The sequence below is a fragment of the Trachurus trachurus genome (assembly GCF_905171665.1).
Source record: "Trachurus trachurus genome assembly, chromosome: 12".
Classification (NCBI taxonomy): domain Eukaryota; kingdom Metazoa; phylum Chordata; class Actinopteri; order Carangiformes; family Carangidae; genus Trachurus; species Trachurus trachurus.
Window position 1 is genome coordinate 9,065,898 of NC_139908.1, and position 23,508 is coordinate 9,089,405.

Below are 23,508 nucleotides of genomic sequence, written 5' to 3' on the forward strand. Positions count from 1 at the left end.
ACTGATGTTGTATTCAAATCAAACTGAGCAGCTGGAGATGTAAAGTTCAGTCAGACGCAATTAAACTTGAATGAACTTTAAATAAAGTTTAGTTGGTTTAATTAATCTTTTCAGAAGACTGTGAATGGGAAAGAGTGTCAGCTCTGCCCTCTTCACTGACATGTCCTCTGAGGTGCCTTCACGATTTTATGTCACTCCACCTCTTCCTCCACTCCACACATTTAGGCCAAAATGAAAATGTGCAACATCCAAGTACAGGAAACCAGACCATCTCTATACAGACAATAATAAGCAAGGAGGTGAGGGCACTCACAGAACCTCTCATGGTTGAAGGTCCAATCTGAATCTTCTCTGAAGATTCAAATTATTATTGAAAAAAAAAAAAGTCACAGTCAAGCAATCAAGAGACCAAAAGTCTTTTCTGTAAAGCACTTTGTTTTGAAAAGTTCTTCAAACCCCAAATAAAGTTTACCTAGCCTACTTGAACTCACCTTACCTACTTTTAAACCTAAGGTCCTGATTAACCTTTGTGAAATAGTATGAAAATCAAAATAGATTTACATTTTAGGAGGACAAATCACGGTCAGACAATCATTGTTTTCATCAACAGGCAACACAGTGAAACATGGCATCCCCCGTATTGCCTTCACGGGCTGTCGGGAATAAATGTGAGAGCAGGTGCCGCTTGAGAGGGTAAATAATTTAGTATTTCATTGCCAGAAATGAACTCATAAAACAAAGAGACGAACACATTCAAGCCTAAAACTAATTTATAATCACGTCAGATAAACCACCATCGGAGCTTTGGTTGTATTTTTTTTTCTTTTAGTATGCGGCCGATAAGTCACGAAGCAGAGAGTAGCACGAATTACGAGGAGCTCAAAAGGCAGCAGCTGGTCGATGGGCCGGTCTCCCCCGCCTCCTGCTGTTGCTGCCCGGCTGCTCCATAAACACAGAGCCGCTGCCGCTGCCGCTGCCGCCGCGGTGGTGGACGACTGTAACGGTACAGTAGACTGGGACTGTGGGCATCTTAGCAACACCGACCGACCGCGGCTTGGCTTGGCTTGGCTCGGCTTGGCTTGAAACCTGCTCGTAACTTACGGTACCAGTGAGGTAAAGTCTGTCATGAGTTTAAAGGGTGAGTGAGTGCACCGACGGCTCATCATCTGAACTATATGTTGCTAAATGCTAAATGAAGTCTGACAGGCCAACGCCAGGTTTAGATGCTAGCTGCTTCAGTCTTTAACCGGTTTTGTCGCTAGGTAACGCCGCGGACTGTTGGTTTGGGCTCCGTGCTCCTTAACACGCTGTGTTGTTTTTTTTTGGAGGGGAATGACAACAGTATCAATACAAGTAAGCAAATGGGTTTTACTCTTTAATTAGCTCTTTAAGGTAGCAATGCGTGCTATACTATTTGACAATAACGTTAGCCCGCCGGCGTCGGATTATTGTACAGTGGTACAGCAACCGTGCCCTGCCCAGCAGTGCCACTCGTAGCGTTTCGCTATAATGAGTGATCATTATGCAAAAGTCAAGGTTCAACTCGAGCAGATGAAATCGTGCGGCGAGGATGCAGAGAAACAGGGTGTGGAGGCTGAGGAGGAGCAGCAGCTGCCACCGCCAGTGTCTTCTTCATCTTCTTCTCCCCCGGCTGCTATTGTCTCACCAGACCCCTCCAGCAGCATCACCATACCTGGAGGAGATGCAACAACAACCAACAGCTATGGTAACGCTACACAAAGAGGTAAAAGTCGGAATAAGCAGGGGAAAGATGACAAGAACTCATGTGGCAAGCCCATCTCAGATCTGTCATTGCAGGGCTCTGTAGTTCCTGCTCATGTTAGGAAGAACTTGAATGGACTTGGGCATGAGAGGACACTTCACATCAGAGGGACTGGAAAGATCCTGCAGGGCAAGTCGGAGCCTAATGGGAACTATGTGACCATCCATGCATCCAAAATCATTCAAGACACACGCCGTGAGGATGGATTCAAACTTGCAAAGAAGAGAAGACCAGTGACCGTGGACACATCCAAAGCCAAGACCTCGTTGGAGGCGCTGAAGCTGAGCATCAAGCAACTTAAGTGGAAAGAGGTGTGTTTTAATGAGAGTTTTGGTTTTCATTTTCCTCAGCTGTTTGTTTTTTTCCCAACCATGTGCTGTGCAGATTTCATTTCATACCAGGGTCCTGGTTTCAACCAAGCAGATCTCTGACACCAGCTGTTCAGTGAATCAGTGTTTTATGGGGATGACAACCAGCCTGGGTGTGGGTTAGAAGTATGCCAGCATGACAACTTTTGTTTTTACTTCTCCCCAGCTATGCCCCATTTAAAAAACCATATGTCTGCAGTTGTTTACTAGTGTAGATAAACTCAACAACATGCTCCTACACCAACACCAATGTAGCTCATCCTTTTTGATTCAGCTTTTAAATGGTAATGAAAGTGTTAATATGCCAAAAGTCAAGCCAGTTCTTGCCCTTGCCCTTTAATGCCTTCTGCAACAGAAAATATTCTTTCATCTTTTGTCCTCTTGATGTTGAGAAACACCAGGGACTGATATCAAGATCTGCACAGCACAGCTACAACTTAAGACGACTTTTATTGGGCATTAAACAAGCAATAAATGACACTTAAAACTTAATCTCCAATTTGTTACTGTAACTGATGATTAAAACAGTTAAAATCAATCTTTTACTAATTACACAACCTCTTCTGTTCTGTCTGAATAGGACTTTAGATTATGAAGTAGTTCTCCTGTGTGCTTCTTTTAGCTGAGACAGAAGGTGGAGACAGTATCTCTGACAAATTGTCATGAATCACTAAGTTTAAAGTATCGGTAGTTTGAATTGTGTGTGAGTTTTTTTTGGATGAAGGCTTTACACACTCAACTTTAATCATTGCTTCACTGTCTTTGATATCCTGTCCCGTCCACTATTTTCTGAGTGGCTTGGACCAAGGAATTTAGGCTGATTATAAACATGCTGAAGCTGAAACTAGAAAAAAATGTTAGTAGTCATGTGTCTGATTTGATGCGGATTCAATACATAGGAATTTCCTTTCAAGCATGCAAAACTTGCAGAATTTCATGCACCGGTTTTGCAAATTAAGTTGTGAATGGAGTCATTTATGTTCTCCTTATGACTACATATTTAGGGTATACTGATTTAGTTGCCCTTTTTACCTTTGGGCATTTATTTCTAGTGTCTCTACAAAGTTTGTATTGATGAAGTTGTTTAAATAAAACTAAACACATTAATATTTTAGGTTACATTATGACCTTTAACCCAACCACTTGATAATGCCAGTTTGTTAAATGTATACAATTACACAGGATGGATGTGGATGAAACTCCTTCCAAGTGAAAAGCAACAACTTTTTAAAGATTTATGCGAGGGCTAATTGATCCAGTTCTTTTTCTACGAGCCACAAACACCATCTGGTCAGTTTGAATGCGATGCAATTAATACCATCTATCAGCCATTATCAACACGGTGTCCATTATGCATGAGAAGTAAAGACGGGGCCAATGCGGTGAGACAGGTGAGGTAACGACTCTACTTATCACCGGTGACCATGCAGTGACACTTAAACCTTTCCAGCTCTGCCATCGGAAACGGCGGACAGAGAGACTATACATTACCACGCTGCGGTCACATGATCCACCCCCAACAAAGTCAAGGGCGCTATAGATCCCGTGTCGTTCTGAAAGTGCCTGTCAACATCTTCGAAGGAGCTGAAACTCCAGAGGCAGCGCTCTGTTTGTTTATATCAGTTATTAAAATGAACATAGACTAGTTGTAGGCCACAACACCGACCAGTTGACAGTTTATGAGGACATTCTTGTGAATGAATGATGATATGAAACATTTGGCTTCAAGGCCAGTTTGCATCCAAATGTCTACTTCGCCCTGTACATCTGCAGCGTTCTCAGGCCAGAGAGACAGCTGTCAACTGACTTTAAGCATATGGCATTCTCAAACAGTGGGAAATGATTAGCCTTAAGCTCCGCTAATCCAATAGACTTCTAGTCCTCTTTGAGGCAGAGGGAGAATGGCAAGCCCCGGGATCTGAGTTCGAAAACGAGACTAATTACTGTGCGTTTAATCACGGTGCTGGTATTTTCATTAGAATCGAACATTTTGAGTTAAAGCGCGTTCATTTTTTAAAGCCCCCCCCCACCCCACCCTGTCTTCCTTCATTGTAGAGCACTTAGAAACCAATAACCTGAATAACTTAGATTATACATTCTGTAAATTTGAGGGATGATGATGATGATGCAACTTAACGTATCCCTCTGATTGCTTTTTGCTCTAATAGCGCTACCTCAGCAAGTTCAGTGTTTGTTTTCATTCACAAAGTGGCTTGGAAAATTACCCACATGTGACTAAGTCCACTTTAAGTGCATGGACATTGACCTATCTTTCCATACACACACACATAGACACACACAAGATGGCTATTTTTGATCCTGATCCTTTACAAACTACTCCGTTTAATTTGACCTCCTTCCCTGATGCGATTTAACAGTCATACGAACTTAAGGCATTCTCCCTGGCAGTAATTATATCAGGTCTTGGCTGTCGAGTAGGGTTTCCCTCTTTTCACACTCTCTCATACTAACTCGTTAATGAGATGTAACTCTGTCACTGGTCTGTCTTGTAGCTGGGCAGTTGGTTGGGTCATATCGGGATTGAATTTAACAATGGTGATAGACGATATGCTGCTGATCTCTCAGTACAACTTGACATGGAGTCATCAGGATATTATAAAGTTAAAGATGAGAGCTGTGTCAGGTTTTAATATGTGAACAACGAGCTGCGTGGAAAACACTGCATCTTTGAAATAAATTATTCAGATCTGTTTTTGAAGTTATCAGGAAGAAGAGCCCACGCAGACTAATAAAATAAAAGAGAAAGACAAAAAGGAGAAACAATTTCTAAGCAGTAAATGGTTACTTACTAAATGCATTCTCAAGAACACATGGATAACTTAAAGGTGTAGTCACAAATATATATCAGTGTTTGTGATGCAGCCACATACTGAAGATGTTTTTCTCTTATCTTGAGACCAAAGTTATGACCTCGGTCATGTGGCGTGTAAACGGAGCTTTAACTCCATTTGCTGAGCAGAAACTTCATGCATGGAGGTTTTGACGGAGCACAGGAAACATCCAGTAATACATAATGCATTGATAGAGAGAAGTGAGACACAGCAGTGAGTAGGAAGTGGAAGCTGTCTTCATAGTTTACTATCCAGGGTATGAACACTGCTGGAGCTCTTTTTGCTTTGTTAAAAAAAAAAGAAACATTTTTTTATGATGGGATACTTGTGTTTGAGTTTGGAAATGAATACCGATACATGGTTATCACAATAGGAGGGAATATCCCGTCCATTTAGCTTCACTGCAGCAACACATTGGATGAATTATATGTGGTTTGGAGTGTGCAAGTGTGGGCAGAGAAGAGGTTTAGTGGACAAAAGCTGTGCTTTGTGCCAGTAGGTTTTCCTAACTCTCTCTAAATCCTTTTATAGTATCGCTTCCTCTTCTCTCTCCCAGCTCATCACAACAGCACACGCACGGCCTACCATCTTTAGGCAAGATTATCCTTCCACTCTGGGATCACCAGAAGGACAAGCACTTCACTAGTGTCCTGAGTCATACTAACAGATTAAGCGCTCTTTGTCATTTACAGATGCAGAAGCAGTGTGACTTTCTGAATTAATTGTTGTTATTCTGTTGTTTTAGATTGTCTTTTAATTATTGCTTTCTCTTCTCTTTGTACGATTCTTCAGTTTCCTCTGGGAAGACGAGCGGCCTGTGACATCTACTGGCATGGCGTCTCCTTCCATGATAATGAAAATATTGTCTCAGGGCAGGTGAACAAGTTCCCAGGTATTTCAGAGCTTCTCTCTCAAACCTCACCTGCGACAGACACCCACTCTGTTCACATCAAGCACCTCACACTGATGTTTGTTGAACTGTAGGTGGAGAGAGGCCTTGAATTCAGCTCCCAGTGCTTCATGTGTGCTCAGTATTCTGTAATCACAACAGGGGGGATTTAGTCGAAGCCCTACTGATCCTCCAATACCAACCCGTTCATGCCACAACAGTAATCATTCAGAGATTACTGTATTTGTAACAAATGTACAACCAAATTCACATCACTTTCTGGGTTGCACTTATCTTCCGCTGTGTCGCCCTTGTGTTAGATCTTTTTACAAGTTAGTGTCTGTTAAGTCTGTTTTTCTCTATAGGATCCGTCTTATTGCATTAAAACTAGCTGTATTTGAAGAAAAGACTTTAATCACAGTGTTTTTCAAGCGCAGTGTCTTTCAAATGGTGCATTGCAGGAATGATTGAAATGCTGAGGAAGATCAACCTGAGTCGTGCAGTGCGGACTATGCAGGAGCTGTTCCCAGAAGAATACAACTTCTATCCCCGTTCCTGGATCCTGCCGGAGGAGTACCAGCAGTTCTCCACACAGGTGCAGTGGCACAAGATGAAAATGTTGTAATTTCTGTGCGACGTGCAGCAGTCTAAACACGGATACTAACACATGCATAAGACCAGCCACAACACTGAAGCCAGTTACTAGTTTTAATGGTTTAATGTCTGGACTGAGATGCAAGATAGCAAGATGAACTCCCAGATGGCTTTATAAATAATAATATAGCAGTGACTCAGACTCAGTTGCTGGCAAGAGCAGCAATTTGTTAGCTGTGCTCTGTGTGAGACAAAATAAAGATTTTCTATCACTTCTAGCTTTCTCTCCAAGCGATCAATTTACAAGTAAGTAGAGCTGAAATCACAGCATAGCTTTTGCCTTGTAAATGATGTGTTTTGCCAGACAACGTCACAGTTATAATAAAAAAGAAAACAGGATTTTGTCACTGCAGAGCAGCAGCAGCACTTTGGAAATCAACACGTTGTCTTAAGGAGCTGCGCCTCAGTCACAATTTCAAACTTGTTCCATTTTCTGACAACACAAACAGAGAAACCTGCAAACGAGAACAGCTTTAGTCAGAATCAGGCTGTATAAAAAAATACTGCATATGTGAGCACAGAGAGCAGGAGAGAAGCAAATAGATCAAGGGCTGAAATCGGCTGACACTATGCAGAATGGAAATATGACAAGATGGCGCCATGAATATGCTAATAGCTTCTTACATCATGGAGCAAAATTTTGCAACTTTTCCGGCAACCTTCTGTTACTTTCTATTGAGTTGTTTACATCGCGCTCCCACAACAGTTTCAGTACATGCTCAACTTTGCATATATGCCACACACACAGTCCAACCATATATAAGTTTCTGACTAGGGCTGGGTTTAAAAAAAAAACGATTTTCCGATTCATATCGATCTTCATTTGAAAGATCCGATATTGATTCATATCCTTAGATTCATATTCCTTAGATTGATCTTTTAATGTATGCCATTGCAGTGTTGCACTGTTTACTTCTGGAGTGGGTCATGTTAAATAAATGTGCATTAATGTAACTGCTTTTCGGTCCAATTAGTGTAAACATTTATATTTTTTAATAATACACCAGGTTAGAGAGTTCCATCTTTGTACGATTTGCAACATTATTTTTGTGAAAATCTCTTTCATAACCAAGCAAATTGGTATTAAAACTGAAATATCTCTGAATTAATCAGTATCGAATCGAATTGGGACCTTGTGAATTGGAATCAAAGTTGATAAGTGGGATCAACACATGCAAAAGTTGTAGACTAAATTGTGGTGTTTTCCAATTCCTCTGCTGTGGACGGACGCTCACCACGCTACATTGCAACAGTGGCGTTCTAAATAGTATGACCTGTTTAATCCTTGTTTCATGGGCTTGCTTCATTGCTCACTTCCCCTCGAGGGGTGGAAAGCCAGACTGTAACGCATTTATGCGCAATAGCCCCTTAACACATGGTTGAGTCGAGCAGAATTGTCCCGAGAAGGAAAAGCAGAATTGAGTGAATGTCGACACAGGGAAGGAAGGAAGGGAAGAAGAGACAAGCTTCTTCTGTCTCCTTTTCTCCTGGGTGACCACAGTGAACAAGGAAATTACAGTTACCATGTGCGCCACTCGGCACATGTCACAGATAGGCCGACAATGGAGGCATTGATCCAAATTTGTGTGTTATTTTCATCAACTTGGTTGGAATGTGGTTCAGACAAGGACATTTGAAATAATATGTTCTTTTTTAAATTAAATCTCCATGTCCATTTTGGCAGGTAGATAAATATTTCTGGCATCACACATTAAGGTCACATGTAACAATCAGATTAGTAGTCAGATCTAATTAGAGGAGCTAACAGATTTTGGCAGGTGGCAGTTGAATCTCAGCCTCTGCTATCAATACTGATAGCAGTGAGCAGGTTCTCATTTTTTCACTGAATGAATCTTAATTGGTGATGTAATTGCATTGGCAGATTGTCAATAGCCTCTGTTGTTGGTTGATGGGAAATATTTATATTGCAGCTGTGTATAATGTCCAGCAGGGGGCACCAGAATATCACTGACAAAACTGTTTCCTATTGAACAGAAGCTTTCCTTTGTTACGTCTGTGTGACATAATGACAATTAGTCATTCAGCCAAACAGGATTATTACATAATCAAAAATATAAGGCTTGACTTTGACTGCTGCTTTCTAATCTGTCAGTTTGTTAACACCCGACTCAATTGAAAAATTGATAATTTTAACTTGTATGTAGAAGTAAATGCATTAAGAGAGCTTTATGACAATTATTTAAACATTAATTTCTTGTTTGACACCTTTTCAAATATTTCATCAACAATCCATGTTATTGACATCCGCAAACAGCTGTTTTAAAGGGATACTTCACCCAAAATCGATAATTCACCAATTTTCTACTCACCATCATGCCAAGGAAGGGTTCGGAGAACTTTCGGAGTTATCAAAATGATTTTGCAGTTCCAGGGGGTCCGGCTGGCAACGGATTTTCATATAATGGCAGTGGATAGAGTTCACTTTTGAATCATCCAAAACACACACTATGAAACATCCAGATACCTCCATACTGCTTGTCCGTACTGACCCAAGTGTCCTGTATCCGCAACATGAAAAAGTTAATTTGACCTCTGTTTTTAGCCTTGTTGTAGCAGTACCTCCCGGTGGCTGCGCGAGATGGGCGAAGTATCCCTTTAAGTGACCATAAGATAGAGCCACTCAGTGACTGTCGTGTTTGTTAACACCTGTCTTTTTTTGACTCCTAGATCCGCATGGTGAAGGAGAACGACGCCACGGTGAATCCAACCTTCATCGTCAAGCCAGATGGCGGCTCTCAGGGGGACGGCATCTACCTCATCCGTGACCCCAGTGACCTAAAGCTCATGGGGGGTCCACAGGCCAAACAGGCTGTAGTCCAGGAGTACATCCAGAAGCCGCTACTCATCGACAAGCTCAAGTTTGACATTCGCCTCTACGTGCTCATAAAGTCTCTGGAGCCATTGGAGATCTACATTGCCAAGGAGGGCCTGACACGGTTCTGCACCGAGCCCTACCAGGTATCCTAGAGGTGCCATAATAAACAACACACTTGGGGGTTTTTATAGCAAACGCAAAACTAAGTACTAATCACTCTCACTCTGATTCTGTAGGAGCCATGCCAGAAGAACCTCAGCCACGTCTTCATGCACCTGACCAACTACTCCCTCAACGTCCACAGTGGCAACTTTGTCCACTCCGACAGCCAGAGCACAGGCAGCAAGCGCACACTCTCCAGCGTGCTCTACAGGCTGGCAGCTAAAGGTGTCGACATCAAAAAGGTGTGGTCGGACATCATCGCTCTTGTCATCAAGACTTCCATCGCTGTGGTGCCTGAGCTCAAAGTCTATTATCAAGCCGATATACCACCAGGCAAACCGGGACCCACATGCTTCCAGGTGAGAGGCTGTGTTGACATCAGAATATGTACAGCAGGAATGTGATGAACGCACTATTTTGATGCGCACAGGTGAAAAGCATAAGTATTTTAAAGGGATAGTTCAACTCTGTCTCGTAGCGTTCTGTTATTATCTCATAGCGTGGTGAATGTGCAGGTCACAACTTGTCCACGAGAGCGTTTTGGAGTTGTTGGATTGTGTATTTGATGAGTTTGATGAGAGAAACCAAGTAATCCCATTAGCCTCCGTAGCGTAGCTCTGAGCAGCTCACGGCTCTGCTCCGCCGTTCTAAAAATAGCTTGCACCGACAATTAAAGGTAACGAACTTACTCCTAAAACTATAGGGATTATGGCAATGGGCCAATTTGCCAAAATGTTGAACTACCCCTTTAACAATATATTTATTGTTATGTACAGTCACAGGGACAATAACATTATAAACACCCCTCTTCCCCCACCCTCAACGGTATACATGCATTTACATAGGGAAAGAAAGAAAGGGAAAAAAAAGGGCCAAAATGAGAATGAAATAAAACACAAAATCAATACTGGTCATGTTTATTGATCATAGGCATGCCAGTTTCCACAAGTGCTGTCAATCAAATTTAGTCATTAATTTCAGTCCGAGTCTCCCTATTTCTCTGTAGTTATTTAGTTTCCCTTTGGCAACATCAGTTCATTTCTCCAGTTAGTGCCAAGCATGATGCCATTTCCTGTAACCACATTCTCACCAATTTCGCTTTTCCACCTTGAAAAACACCTGTATTTTAGCAGTATTACACACACCTCTAGTTCTCTCGTACATGTGAACAAATCATACAAAATGAGCCTTATAACTCCGGATAGTGTCTCATAATATTAACACCCTTCCCTCTATATCATGAGTCATCCAGGTGACTGTGGCAGGGAGGCGACTTGTCTTGAAACAGAGAGGTTTTCCTTAGGTTGATCGTCTTTATTCTGACATTTTCTTTAAAGTTTGTTGTTCAATGCAGGAACAATCTTGGATGTCAGTGTCTTTCTTTCTCTCTCTTTCCTTTCCCTTTTTGCTTTCTAAAGACTCTTCAAACGCTTTAGTTTTTTCAGGAAAGCTTCTTACTGCATGTACAGCCCAATGAGCTATGATGACCTGTCTTATCTGTAATAAGTTTTTAAAGAAGTTATACAGAAGTCATCCTGTTCCATTCTGTTCAATTTATTAGTGAGAGAGTTAGAGTTGAGTGAGTTTGGGTATATTAGGTTTTTTTGTTGGCAGTTACAATAGTAGCTTTGTATTCCAGTGAGGTTTATATGTACAGTCTGTAATAAAGTGTGTGATTGTGTCTTAGGTATTAGGTTTTGACATCCTGCTGATGAAGAACCTGAGGCCAGTTTTACTAGAGGTCAACTCCAACCCCAGCATGAGGATAGAGCACGAAAAGGAGGTAAACGTGATCGTCAATATCAGTCGTGTCATACAGTACGCTGTAATAATGTCGATGCTATTTTCAGTGTTATAATAAATGTTTGTGTGTGTTGTTCAGGTTGCACCAGGAGTTTTTGAATACGTCCCCAGTCCTGTGGATGAGGAGGTCAAAGTGGGCGTTATAAGGGACACTCTTCGCCTAATGGACCCTGGCCACAAGAAAGCTTCAATGTAAATACACTGGCTTGCACAAATGTACACTCACTCACACACACACACACACGTCACGCGCAGTAAACACACACTTCAAGTTTCTTATATATCCTCCAGTCTTTGTCTGCTGGCCTTTAGAGTCCACTTTTAAAGACATGATATCTTCCTCCGCCCGTCTTTCCTCCGAGCCCGGCTCTGCACCACTCAACAGCTCTCCATAAGCCTGTTAAATGGAAAAATTAAATTCAGCTGAGCCGTGGTGGAAATTCTCACATTACTGTACAAGTCTGGTGGCTCAATCTCTCTGGCTGACTGGCCCTGTGTGGTGCCTGGCAATAAATCTCCTCTACCATTAGGCCTTCTGTTTTTTCTTCCTCTTCTTCGTCTTCTCAATCTGTTTTTCTTCTGTGACAAGAGGATTTACTCTCTGTTCTTCCACCATCTCCATTTCTTGCCTATTTCTCCCCCTCACTCTCTCTCTCTCTCTTTCTCTCTTTGGCTCCTTCCCTCACTTCTGCCTCGCCTCCTCTTCAGATTAACTTCGATATCAGATATTTGATCTGCTTTGTTCTGCGAGCGAGGAGGGGGATATCTTCTCGGGGATAATACCCACTTAACTATTATATTCATGACCAGTAACATATTGAAATAATCCGCCTATAATATGTTTAATCCTCACTCCTCCTGCATTGCTGTATTTTTGTCGAGCTCGAATCAGCAGAACCACATTGTGTTCTTGTTCATGAATCACACCAGTGTCACACAGCATACACATCCCTCTCAACTAATTCCTCTATACATACTTCTAGAGACCCATAAGCCTTTAATCTAATGTCCCTCATGCTGGGGGCCGCTCAAAACCTTTGTGTCTGAACAACATACAGTTTCAGAGCTAATATGATGGATTGATTAGTTGGTTGCCAGTAAATTCTGCTATTTAAACCCAACCTACTCTGATTTCACAATCAATACAGTCAATAGTTATTTTAAATAAGTCATTTGTCGGGCAAAAATGTCTTTCACTTTCTCAAATCTGAATATTTGTTGATCTTTTTCATTATGTAACAGCAAATGTATTATTGTCAAGACTATATGAGTATTTCTTTACATTTTACAGACCAAAAACTCAAAGTTATTACAGTCAGCTATTTAAAAGAAAGAATTGGCAGATAAACCTTGAATGAAAACAGCTGCTAGTTGCAGCTCTGAACTGTGGAGATTATGGACTATTATATTTTACACAATCACAATTTTTCACCAGTATAATATTGATTTAATGAAGTAATAGTTGTTGCATTGTCAGTCAGTAGCTTGTCGTTGTCAGACATTAGTCCTGATATTACACAATCTGAGTTTCCCCTGGTGCTTGGTGAATTATTTGCCTCATTTCATTGTGAGCACACACCTCCATTTATTTCACCACTGCACTGTAGACGCTGACAGTTTATCTGCAGGTTTAAGCCTCTTCGAGCCAATTAAATAGTGGAGGAATATCTTCATAAAATATCTCAGCGTGAGAGTATCTATAATCTGCAGTCATGTGGTGAGAAGAGGCTTAAGCCCAGACTGAGGCGAGGTGCGTCACAGAGGAAACAAGTTCAGTGATCTTTAATATGATATAATTCAGTGCGTCCATAAAAATAGAGCGTTGCTTAAAGTGACACCGACAAGGACGGGGTTTATGGTGTGAAGAAAGTTATAAGGCCTAGCAGTAATGTTTAAAATTCTCATGTATCTATTATGTTAGTAGAAAGATACCATGTCACTAAAGAGGGTGGAAAGTCTTTGAATAAGTTATGAGCTTTCTGGAGCTGGGAAAAGGATCCACCTTTTATTTTCTGGAGGTCTCAAAGGGCGGAGCCCAAGGCTCTGTCCTGGGACCTGTTCTTTTCTCCATTTATATCAATAATCTCTGTTAAAATGCCAGTGACACCACGCTGTTTGTTATCTCTCTCACAAGCTGTTGAGTTTTGCATAAATGACGAGTTAATTACCTGTTTAAAATAACAGGTAGAAAATCCAGGGTGGAAACTAGTCGTGAAAAAAGTGCTAACCAGTGATGGGAATAACAACGTTATAAAATAACGGCATTGCTAACGGCATTGCTAACGTAGTAGTTACTTTTCCTGGTTATTAGTTACTTATCTATTTATTTTATATTATTGAAAGTGTTTTTATATTGTATTTTTATGGTATTGCTTGTTTGCACTGAAGGGGGGCTCTAATTTTGTTATACAGAGAGTATAATGACAAATAAAGGCATTCTATTCTATTCTATTCTATTCTATTCTATAATTTAGGAACTCAGTTACTTTTTGGGGAAAGTAACTAGAAACTATTACCTTTTAAAAGTAATGTGCCCAACACTGGTGCTAAGAGTTAGGATAACAAGTAACATATTTATCGTATATTATGTAATGTTGTTGCACGTGTGTAGGGAGTGTGGTTAGGAACCTGAGAGATCACATGATTAGACAGCCAGTTCTCAGGTATTGAATAGTAATTTTATTGATTAGCAATACGTCTCATAATGGCAGCAGGAGTTATAATTCAAACTCTGTCATAGCGTACAGACCTCGACCACAACGAGTTAGTATTCATGTCAGGGCGTGATTGCAGGAAAGTGTGCTGTCAGCTATGCAGATAGTGACTGAGTCGCGTTGAAGGAGCTCTGTGTGTGTGTCTGTCTGTGTGTGTATGTGTGGGAGGGGGTGTATGCTAATTATGTCCCAACTAGCAAGGGCTAATGTTTATTAAATTAGCCATAAGATTGGATATGCTCCAAAAAAATGTAATCATTACTGCATCCAGCGACATGGGCGCTAAATAGGAACTCATTAATCATTCACTCCCACGGTTTGTTCTCTGTGTTTGTGCACGGTCGCTCACAAAGGCACCTGCAACCTGCAGCATGACAGTAATGCACGATTTGATTTGTTTGATGGCAAAACAATGATTCTCATCACACTGAATTATATCTATTCTTTTTTCCTTTTTTTTTATCAAGCCATTTGTGCAGAAAGATGTGTGAAATCTAAAAAAATAAAACTCCAGGATCTAATACTCACAGGTGATGCAAGCATGTGATGCTGCAGACTTAAGGACAGATTCAAGGGAAACAAGTGGGAGAGACGAGCGCCGAGTCAAAACGTTTTAGAAGACGACAGTGTTTTGATTGGCATTGTGAGCGTTTTGATGAGTCACTGTCTCTGGGATGGCGTTTTTTTTTATGAAAACATGATTTTAAGCTGCCGTTTAGATTCAGCTCCAATGTATTTTAATGGGGAAGGTCTGATTTTATTTGTTTTTACTGTTTTTCATTCAGCCAGCTTGTATCATCACACATAGATGGGAGGTTAGGAGTTTGTTTACTGCACAGATGGTCTGCTGCTAAGTAAACATACCTGTGCTGTGGAGTTTAGACTGATTTCACCCCCCCACCCCCTCCGTGTGTGTGACAAAATGAAGCGAGAACGAAATGAGAGCTGACCCGGCACACGGTAAAAAAAAAAAAGGTGTTTCTATTTAAAGGAGATGGAGCGAGAGCTTATGTAAGAACGATAAGTCAATATAAAACGGCAGAACAAAAGGGGCGAAATGTGGCGTTTTTGGGAGAAAACGGGGCGACGAGATAAATGAGGGCTTGTGAGAAAGAGGATGTGATGGTATCAGTGACTCTTAGACATGTACTTCTTGCACCCAGCTCATTAATCCTGTATACGGTGTTTCTCTGCAGGTGATTTATGAGCCATTATGGGGTGTGTGTGTGTGTGTGTGTGTGTCAGAGAAAATGTGGGTGAGAAGAACAAAAGAGCTGATATTCATACCTGTTTTCAAAAACACGACACAAATGCATCACCTGTATAAACGGATATAAAGGCGGACTGGGTGCAGTCTGAGGGTAACTAAGGTTGAGTCATGGGTTTTCCTCTTCTGCTCTTTCACTGAGAACAGCTTTGAATTGAATTTTCGTGAGCACCATTTCCTGAATCTCGTGGGTGTATGTTTTTGTGCGACTCTGAGAAAAAGTTTAGCTCGACTTCTGAAAAGAGCGCAGATACTTAGATTTATTATCATTATCATCATCATCATCATCATCATCACTGACACCTGTTTGAGCCCTTTTGACTCCTGCGTTGCCGTGGCTTTTTGAAGATTTACTCACCGGAGGAGGAGCAGGGGGGAGAGCAGCACTCAGGCAGGTTAATGACAGCTGAATTAGCCACAGTCCTCCTCATCCACTCTCAACTAACATTTGACACCGGGCCTGTGGATGTTCTTTTCTAATAACCTGTCATTCTTCACCTTTTTACCCTCTCGATTTGCCTCCATCATCCCTTTCTCTCTCTCTCTCTCTCTTTCTCTCCGTCTGCTGGGAATGTTTGTCGACATTCCCCTCACTGTCCGTCTTGGCTGTCATCTTGTCCGTTTTTAGCCGAGCCTGTCCTGTCTAAATAGATGTGGGTGGTGTCCTTCTAGCTGCCGAGGGATGATTGATTCTATTAAACATTCAGCAGTGCTCTCTCGGTGCCATTCACACTGCTTACTAATTCATAGAGAAAAGGAACGGCCTCAGAAGAGTCAGCGCTGCTCTATCCCCTCGACGTTTGTTTATTTCCCTTCGCTGCTTATGTGTCTTCATGCTCATGACCATAGGAGTTATCCTTAAAGGCCCTCTCTCTCTGTCTACGCCCACACAGACAGGTGTTTTACTTTTTACACTAACTCTGCCTGATGAGACCCTCGGCAACGTGAGGGGGGATTATTCGAGGTCACTGGACTCAATAACTGTGCAATAAGAATGATAAAAGTGTAATGTGTTGTTGTGCAGGTGCAGCAAAGTAAACATCAAAGCGAGGGAGGTGTCACAGAGAGCACAGTGTGTACACAAACACACACACACACAGCCCACGGCTCCCATTCATTTTCTATGAGAAGAGTCAAGTCCCTCCGGAGAAGCTCGGTGGCCTCAGGAAAGTTCACATCAATGAGTTGTTGCTGCAAAATTGAAGCTTGGGAACCAATCACAACAACCCAGGAATGATTTATTAGGAAATTATTAATAGTTTTAATTGTTTGCTGGAGAAAAAAAGTCCTGACCAACAGTCGTTTTTCTTTAAAGAGGAACTATGTAAATCCAGTCGCTTTTCCTCTGTTTTGCTAACCCTCCTCTGGGCCATGTGCATTTGTTCACAGCGAAGCCGGCGAGAAATCAGTCGATAGAGCGGTACAAAACGTTGCAAACAATAAATGTTATGATGTATTGTGTATATATTTGTGTAGTTTGATCTGTCATAAGCAAGAGATTACGGGTTACGGGGCGCGTTTGTGTCGCGGTGCCGCAGAGACGAGAGCTGGGACACCGGGGCGGCGGCTCTGATCTTGTAACAAGTAAAGCCATTTATTAAACCATCACAATTACTCCAAAGCTGTTTAAAGCAGAAGTAAGTGATATATTTGTGTTAATATAAGTCTTAAATAGTTATATCTTCCGACAGCAATCACTTACATAGAGTGTTTGGACTGAAACACGGGTCTCTCAGTCCCTCTGCTCTGCTCTGAGCCGAGGAGAAAACATTTATCGTATCCTACAGTTTTTATCCAATGAGGAGAGAGAACGGCATGCAGGGCTGTGTGTGCAGCCAAGGGACGCCGTGAATGTGGCGACGTAGGGACGAGGACTGTTATGGTGCGTTCAAGGAAACTCGTAACTCGTGTTTTTCCGACCTGTGAAGTCGTACCAGTTCGATCTGGTACGAGTTCACGGGTCGGAAGTTACGAGTGGCCGTTATAGTGACTTTCACAGGTAAAACAGGTCAGAAAAACACGAGTGGGTTGCCTGAAACGCTACTAAGTTGTGACTTGAAGCTGTAATTTACGGTTTCAAAAGCCTACCTGGAACGCAGCATTAGCCAAAACGACCGGATCGCTTACTTCTGCTTTAATTAAGGTAAAAATGTAGCATAGTTAAGCTACAAATCCTGCATAGTTCCTCTTTAAATTGACTTTGAACATTTGACATTTGAATGGAGGGAAATGTAGTCAACATGTTTCCCTGTCCTTGAAGATGCATTATTACCATTATGTGTAAGTGTAAATATTAAAACCTTCATGTGCCTTGTTTTGCCCTACTGATCCTCCTCGAATCTTACATCCTTATATTTATATAATTGTACATGCTGAATAGTTTTCATACTTTTTGAAGAAAAAACAAACCTTTTTCCTCTGTTGGTTGTTTGTTGCTTGCTGAGAAGTAAAAAGTCATTTTGGGTCAGTGAGGGTTCTCATTCTCACTCATTGTAGCTGTTTTGCTACTGCCGAGCTTTAAAAGCTAAAGTCAAATTCATCCTGCAGAGAATCAATCAGAAGAACAAACAACAGTCAACATAAAATTGTTTACTTTCCATTTCCTCACCAGAGCTTATTGTGTGTAGCTCACTGAGCATGCTGTATGCATTTCCATCTACGTTTCCTGTGCCACAGGTGACTGATGGATTAAATCCACGCTTTGACTTCTTTTAGTCATTTTAAGTAACTCAACGTAAGTGCTCTTATACGTTGTTTTTTTTCTGCCTTGCGCCGAGCGTCAGTGTGATGTCTTTAAAAGCACAATTTGTCCAACGTCGTTCTTTGCAGGGGAATTGGTAATACGGGTCTTAATGCAAGCGCAGGCTTTCATTGACTAATGCCTATAAGAATAGCAGAGAGCCACTGTGCTTTTCAGCAGCATCACCTGGGTCTGCAGCACTTAATGAGTCACAGTGTCGCTTTAAACAAAATTAACCTTCCTTCCTCTCTGGGCTTTGTTTTACTTCTATAGCCTCCGTCATTGTGGCTGATGTAGGTGGATGTTGTGGATGTAAGATGCTGAAAAGACTCAGTGAAGGCTGTGAAATGTTGAGGAGTGAAGAGAGAGAGTTATTCGTCCGTCATACAATATTATTCTTCCCCTTTTCCCCTGCCAGGCCAGGCTGTGAGTGCAGACGCCAGTGAAAAGCCTCGGTGCATTTATCTAGCACAGGTCTTTGCTGTCTGTATCTCAGCTGACAAAAGGCCTTATGGGTCCTGTGCTTTCTCCTGCAGGGCCTGGAAGCCATTAGTCAGGCCTGGACAGCACATAAAGCTGCAGTCGCTTATTTGTGATGTTCAAATCCTCTGGTTAAAAGCTTCCTCGACTGCCGACCATAAAAACAAGCCCAGAATTAAAACATAACACAATAAAAATGTTTAATAATCTCTGTGTTTCTCTTTCCCCACAGAAGTTCCCAACCAAAGGCGGCCGGGTCCGAGGAGATTCCCATGGAGGCGGAGTCGCAGGAGAAGAGCCCGGACGACGGCGCGCTGCCCTCGCTGTGTCTGAAGCAGGTTTACCCCAAGTACACCAAACAGTTCAACTGCCTGCGGCTGGTGGAGCGCATCGCGGCGCTCTTCATTCGCTTCCTCGGGGTCAAGGGCAACATGCGTCTGGGCCCCACGGCCTTCAGGACCTTCATCAGGTACAGATGTGATTGGATCCCCCCTCTGTTAGCATCATCCATGTCAAACTTTAATACAATCAAGTAAACATGCTGCATTTGATTTTGAAGCATTTTTTGATTCTCTAGTTCTTTTTTGTAACTTAATCTGCACAGATGTTTTTAATCCACATACCAAGTGGATTATATTCTCTGATAGAAAAAGATTAAAGGAGACATATTATGCCCCTATGCCACAAATTAAAATAGTTCCCAGGTGTCTTAACCTTTTCCATACAAGGCCTATTTTCGCTCCTCCTGTCCAAAATGACAAACTAAATAGAGTATAGCTTCACAACTACAAGGGCTGTATAAATAATCTTGGTCTCAAAAGAAAGCTAAGACATTGTGAGATTCCTACACAAGTGAACGAGATGTTACGAGATGGAGTTGTTTTCGAGGCAAATGCAGAGACTGCTCGCCGAAGAACTGCCCCCAATGGGAACGTGCATCAGCGGTTTTGCATGAATTTACCTCAAAAACAACTCTGTCTGGTAACGTTCTGTTATTATCTCATAGCGTGGTGAATGTGCAGGTCACAACTTGTCCACCAGAGCGTTTTGGAGTTGTTGGATTGTGTATTTGATGAGTTTGATGAGGGAAACCAAGAAATCCCATTAGCCTCCGTAGCGTAGCACTGAGCAGCTCACGGCTCTGCTCTGCCATTCTAAAAATAGCTTGCACAGACAATTAAAGGTAACGAACCTACTCTAAAACCATAGGGATTATGGCAATGGGCCAATTTGCCAAAATGTTGAACTATCCCTTTAACATATTTTAAACAACACAGATTGATTAACCACTAAAGTTTTCCTGCTGACTGTTTTCAGAACCTGTAAACTGAGCAACACTAACTTCTCCATGGCGTCAGTGGACATCCTCTACATCGACATCACACGTCGCTGGTCAGGAGCCGTGCCTGATTCTAGAGAAGCAGGTAAACACACACACACACACGCACACACACACACACACACACACGTACGTACATGGAGAAACAAAAAAAAAAGTCTCACATTGAAACTACATGTAGAGGACAGCGAGCCGTGTATCCTTGAGACCCGGAGCAAACAATGTGCTCGGGAGATAATTGCTTGTCATTCTCCGTCAGTTTCCCTCTGACATTGCGCCGTCGTAATTGAAATGAGCCGAGATCAAAAACGTGACAGCGCTGCGTCGGAGTCGGAGAGAGAGAGAGAGAGAGAGACACCGGCGTCAGACATGAATAATTCAGACGTTGCACCTTGCGAGGAATGTTTGTGAGGCGGAGCGGATGGATGGAGATCACATGGACGGGATGGAAGGGCCTGTACGGACGAGGTCGTGGGCTGAATTTTAAATGAGCTCATATGTATTCAGGGAGACAGAAGTCAGAGTCTGTTATTTCTGTGGATGTGCATCGGGAGGATTTGGTGGGAATCAGATGGAGGACGAAACTGGAGAACTGTATTTACGCATTATTACATGTTTTTGTTTGGGGGGTATGGGACAGAGAAAGTTTTTCTTTTCTTTTCTTTTTTTTCTTCTCAAAGGACACCAGGAGGGATTGATGTAACTGTCCTTGTAATCTCTGCACTTTTAATAACGACCTACAAACTTTCCAGTGTGAAGCTGCTTCTCATTAGTTTTTCTCCACTCCACAGGCTCCTCAGGTTTTTTTTTCTGCACACTCAGAACAACTGAGGCTGCAGTCGAGATATTAAAGAAACCTTTGGGTTTTTAAAAATGCAGCTGCAGCTCCGGCTCTCGCTTCCTTCACAATTTATTGTTTTCTAATTCATCCCTTAGTCGCTGCGTAGATTATAAAACTAAAATGTAAAAATAATCAAGTGTTTTTTGTTTTTTTTACTCTTTAACACAGCAACAGTTCAGAGATTTAATGAGCTGCTGCCTGGAGAAGAGTAATCTTCTTTTGAAAGGAAGGAAAACACGTACAGTTAATATTTATCAGGATCAATACGAAGCAGTTGTTATTATGCATCAAGTTTTCATGTACAATATAAAAAAATATAGAGCGAGACTCTGCAAGTTTCAAGCGGTTGATTCAAAAGGTTGAGCTCAGGTAATGATGTGTATAAGAGAAAATCAATGCAGCCTCTTAGATAAAGTGAGAACTCCTCCCTGTGTAAATCCTGCTGATTGACATGAGAGTCATATTGATATTTTCATCAGATCCACCGGAAAAACAACAGTTTATTTCATTTATTTCATCTCAACAGGAACTTCCTGCAGTCGTTTCTTGCGCAGCAGAAAAAATAGTCCCCGAGTGCAGAGTTAACTAAGACTAAAACTAGCAGTAAAAAAAATCAAAACTATAACTAAATAAAAACTACAATGAACAATGCAAAACTAAACTGAATATCAGACAACAGCTTTGTTTTAGTTTTCTTTAGAGATGCTAAAGTTGCAGGAAGAAAACGCCGCAGCTCAATATGGGACGACTTGGAGAGTGTTTTATCTGTCCTGTTATTGTGTTGTATTTTTAATGTGACCTGCCAAGGGACTACAGATGCAAATTAGCTTAAAGCTAGCTGCATCAAATGGCAACATTTATGTTTGAACTGTACACTGTCCCTTTTGAAATAAATTAAAATTGAATTGAATTGACCCACGGGTAGATAGAGTGACTGTAACGTGACTATAACGGACTGATGGGAACATTTATGGGAACGAAGCAACTAAAAGAGAATAATCTCACAAATTTGGAAGTTCATTCATTCATTCATTCATTCATTTTCTAAACCGCTTATCCTGCACTATGGTCACAGGTGAGCTGGAGTTGGAAGTTCATCTTAACCTGAAAAATTAAGACTAAATAAAAACTAGTCAATTCCTCAAAAATAAAAACTAGACTGAATCTGCTTAATCATGTGTTCAACTAACTAAAACTGAAAAACTAAATAAAAATAAAAACTAATAATGAAAATGTTAAAACTTTAATAACCTTGCCTGAGTGAAGTGAAGTGTTCCTCCTAGGGCTGCAACTATCGATTAATCTGTTGATTATTTAAACGATTAATCGATTAGTTGTTTGGTCAATAAAATGTTGAAATATGTCAGTCAGTGTTTCCCAAACCACAAGATGACGTCGTCAAATGTCTTGTTTTGTCCACAAACCAAAGAGAGACTCAGTTTATTGTCATAAAGGAACAAAGACACCAGAAATATTCACATTTATAAAACGGAAAGGTGAAATCCGGCGATCTGATGGTGAACTTTCACCTCTGGGGAGGGTTAACAATGGTAGAGGGGATTGAGCAGCGACTTTCACCTGAAAAAAAGCGGAGGAAAAGACGAGATGCAGAGCTAACTAGGAGCTAACGTCCGGAGAGGTGGGACTATTTTTTTCACAGTGGGGCTATTTTATTGGATAATATGTATTTCTGGTTGAATAAAACTACATCAAATTGATTGCGTATTCCTCTTTTATATTGTCATTACCGGTAACCGTTTTATAAAAGCAATATATCATTAATTAAGAAGCTGAAATCAGAGAACTTGAACTTTTTTTCTACAAAAAACTACCGATTATTCGATTATCAAAATAGTTGACGATTAATTCAATAATCGATTATTGTGCGATTAATCGGTTAATTGTTGCAGCTCTAGTTCCTCCCCATCTGAGCCGCTCTCTCTCTCTCTCTCTCTCTCTGTCTGTTTTTCCAGGGATGGGCCTGCAGGCGTTCGTGGAAGCCTTTTTCTTCCTGGCGGGCCGCAGGTTCAAGTCCCTTGTTCTGAGGGAGCAGGTGGTGTCGCTGCTGGATCTGTGCGAGGCTCAGCTCGAGGCCCAGCTGACGGGCGGTGGTGGCGGTGGTGGAGGCGTGATGGAGGACCGGCGCTCTGTGAGCTGCAGCCGGGCGCTGCTGCCGAGCCGAGCCGCCGCCATCAAGAGTCAGACCCTCGGCCTCGCCGGCGCCAACCCCCAGCTGGGCTCGCCGGCGCCGCTGAGGAGGGCGGCCAGCCAGGACTACCGGCTGCACCCGCGGATCAAACCTCGCTCACTCAGGGCCAACGTGGAGAACTAATAGGACGGCGGCGTTGGCGGCGTTGGTGGCGACCAACAGCAGCAGCTCTGCCTTCACCTTTTCTCCACGGGAGCAGAGCGGGAAATTAGGCGTCCGTCCATCCACCTCCCCCCGACGGAGAAGGACGCGCCGGACCTCCTGCTCGCTCTGCTGACCGTCCCCGGCGTGATTGCTTTTTCTCTTCAGAGGAGGAAAGATGTCCACAGGGGTTGTTTTTTTTTTTTCTTACAGTGGAAGTGGAAAACGAGGGACATGAGGAGGAAGAGGAGGAAGACGGTGCACTTCTCTCTCTCTCTCTCCTGGTGCGATCGTGTATGAACGGCGTCGGTCCAGCGGCTGCTTCTGATTCTCACTGATTCGACAGGGCAGCTATTTGCTTCCCTTCACCTTTTTTTAGTCTGGCAACACAAACAAAACAAAACAAAACATTAGACGCCCCTTCTTCTTC

The 23,508-nt window shown here is 42.1% G+C and overlaps 1 protein-coding gene across 1 annotated transcript; it reads left to right on the forward strand.

Moving 5' to 3' along the window:
- Positions 1-1,057: 1,057 nt before the first annotated feature.
- ttll11 (tubulin tyrosine ligase-like family, member 11) lies at positions 1,058-23,067 on the forward strand. Its single transcript, XM_083983005.1, has 10 exons — positions 1,058-2,094; positions 5,796-5,895; positions 6,354-6,487; positions 9,235-9,525; positions 9,619-9,903; positions 11,232-11,327; positions 11,427-11,539; positions 18,781-19,017; positions 19,866-19,972; positions 22,702-23,067. Exons 1-10 carry the CDS (start codon positions 1,510-1,512, stop codon positions 23,058-23,060), a joined length of 2,307 nt encoding a protein of 768 aa, XP_083839131.1. The 5' UTR covers positions 1,058-1,509; the 3' UTR covers positions 23,061-23,067.
- Positions 23,068-23,508: the final 441 nt, after the last annotated feature.

Excerpts from the sequence above, each read along its gene's own strand:
- ttll11 (XM_083983005.1), top strand. The coding sequence starts at position 1,510 with ATGAGTGATCATTATGCAAAAGTCAAGGTTCAACTCGAGCAGATGAAA. Across the intron at positions 19,018-19,865 it reads GCCTTCAGGACCTTCATCAG|AACCTGTAAACTGAGCAACA; the intron begins GTACAGATGTGA and ends GACTGTTTTCAG. Across the intron at positions 19,973-22,701 it reads GCCTGATTCTAGAGAAGCAG|GGATGGGCCTGCAGGCGTTC; the intron begins GTAAACACACAC and ends CTGTTTTTCCAG.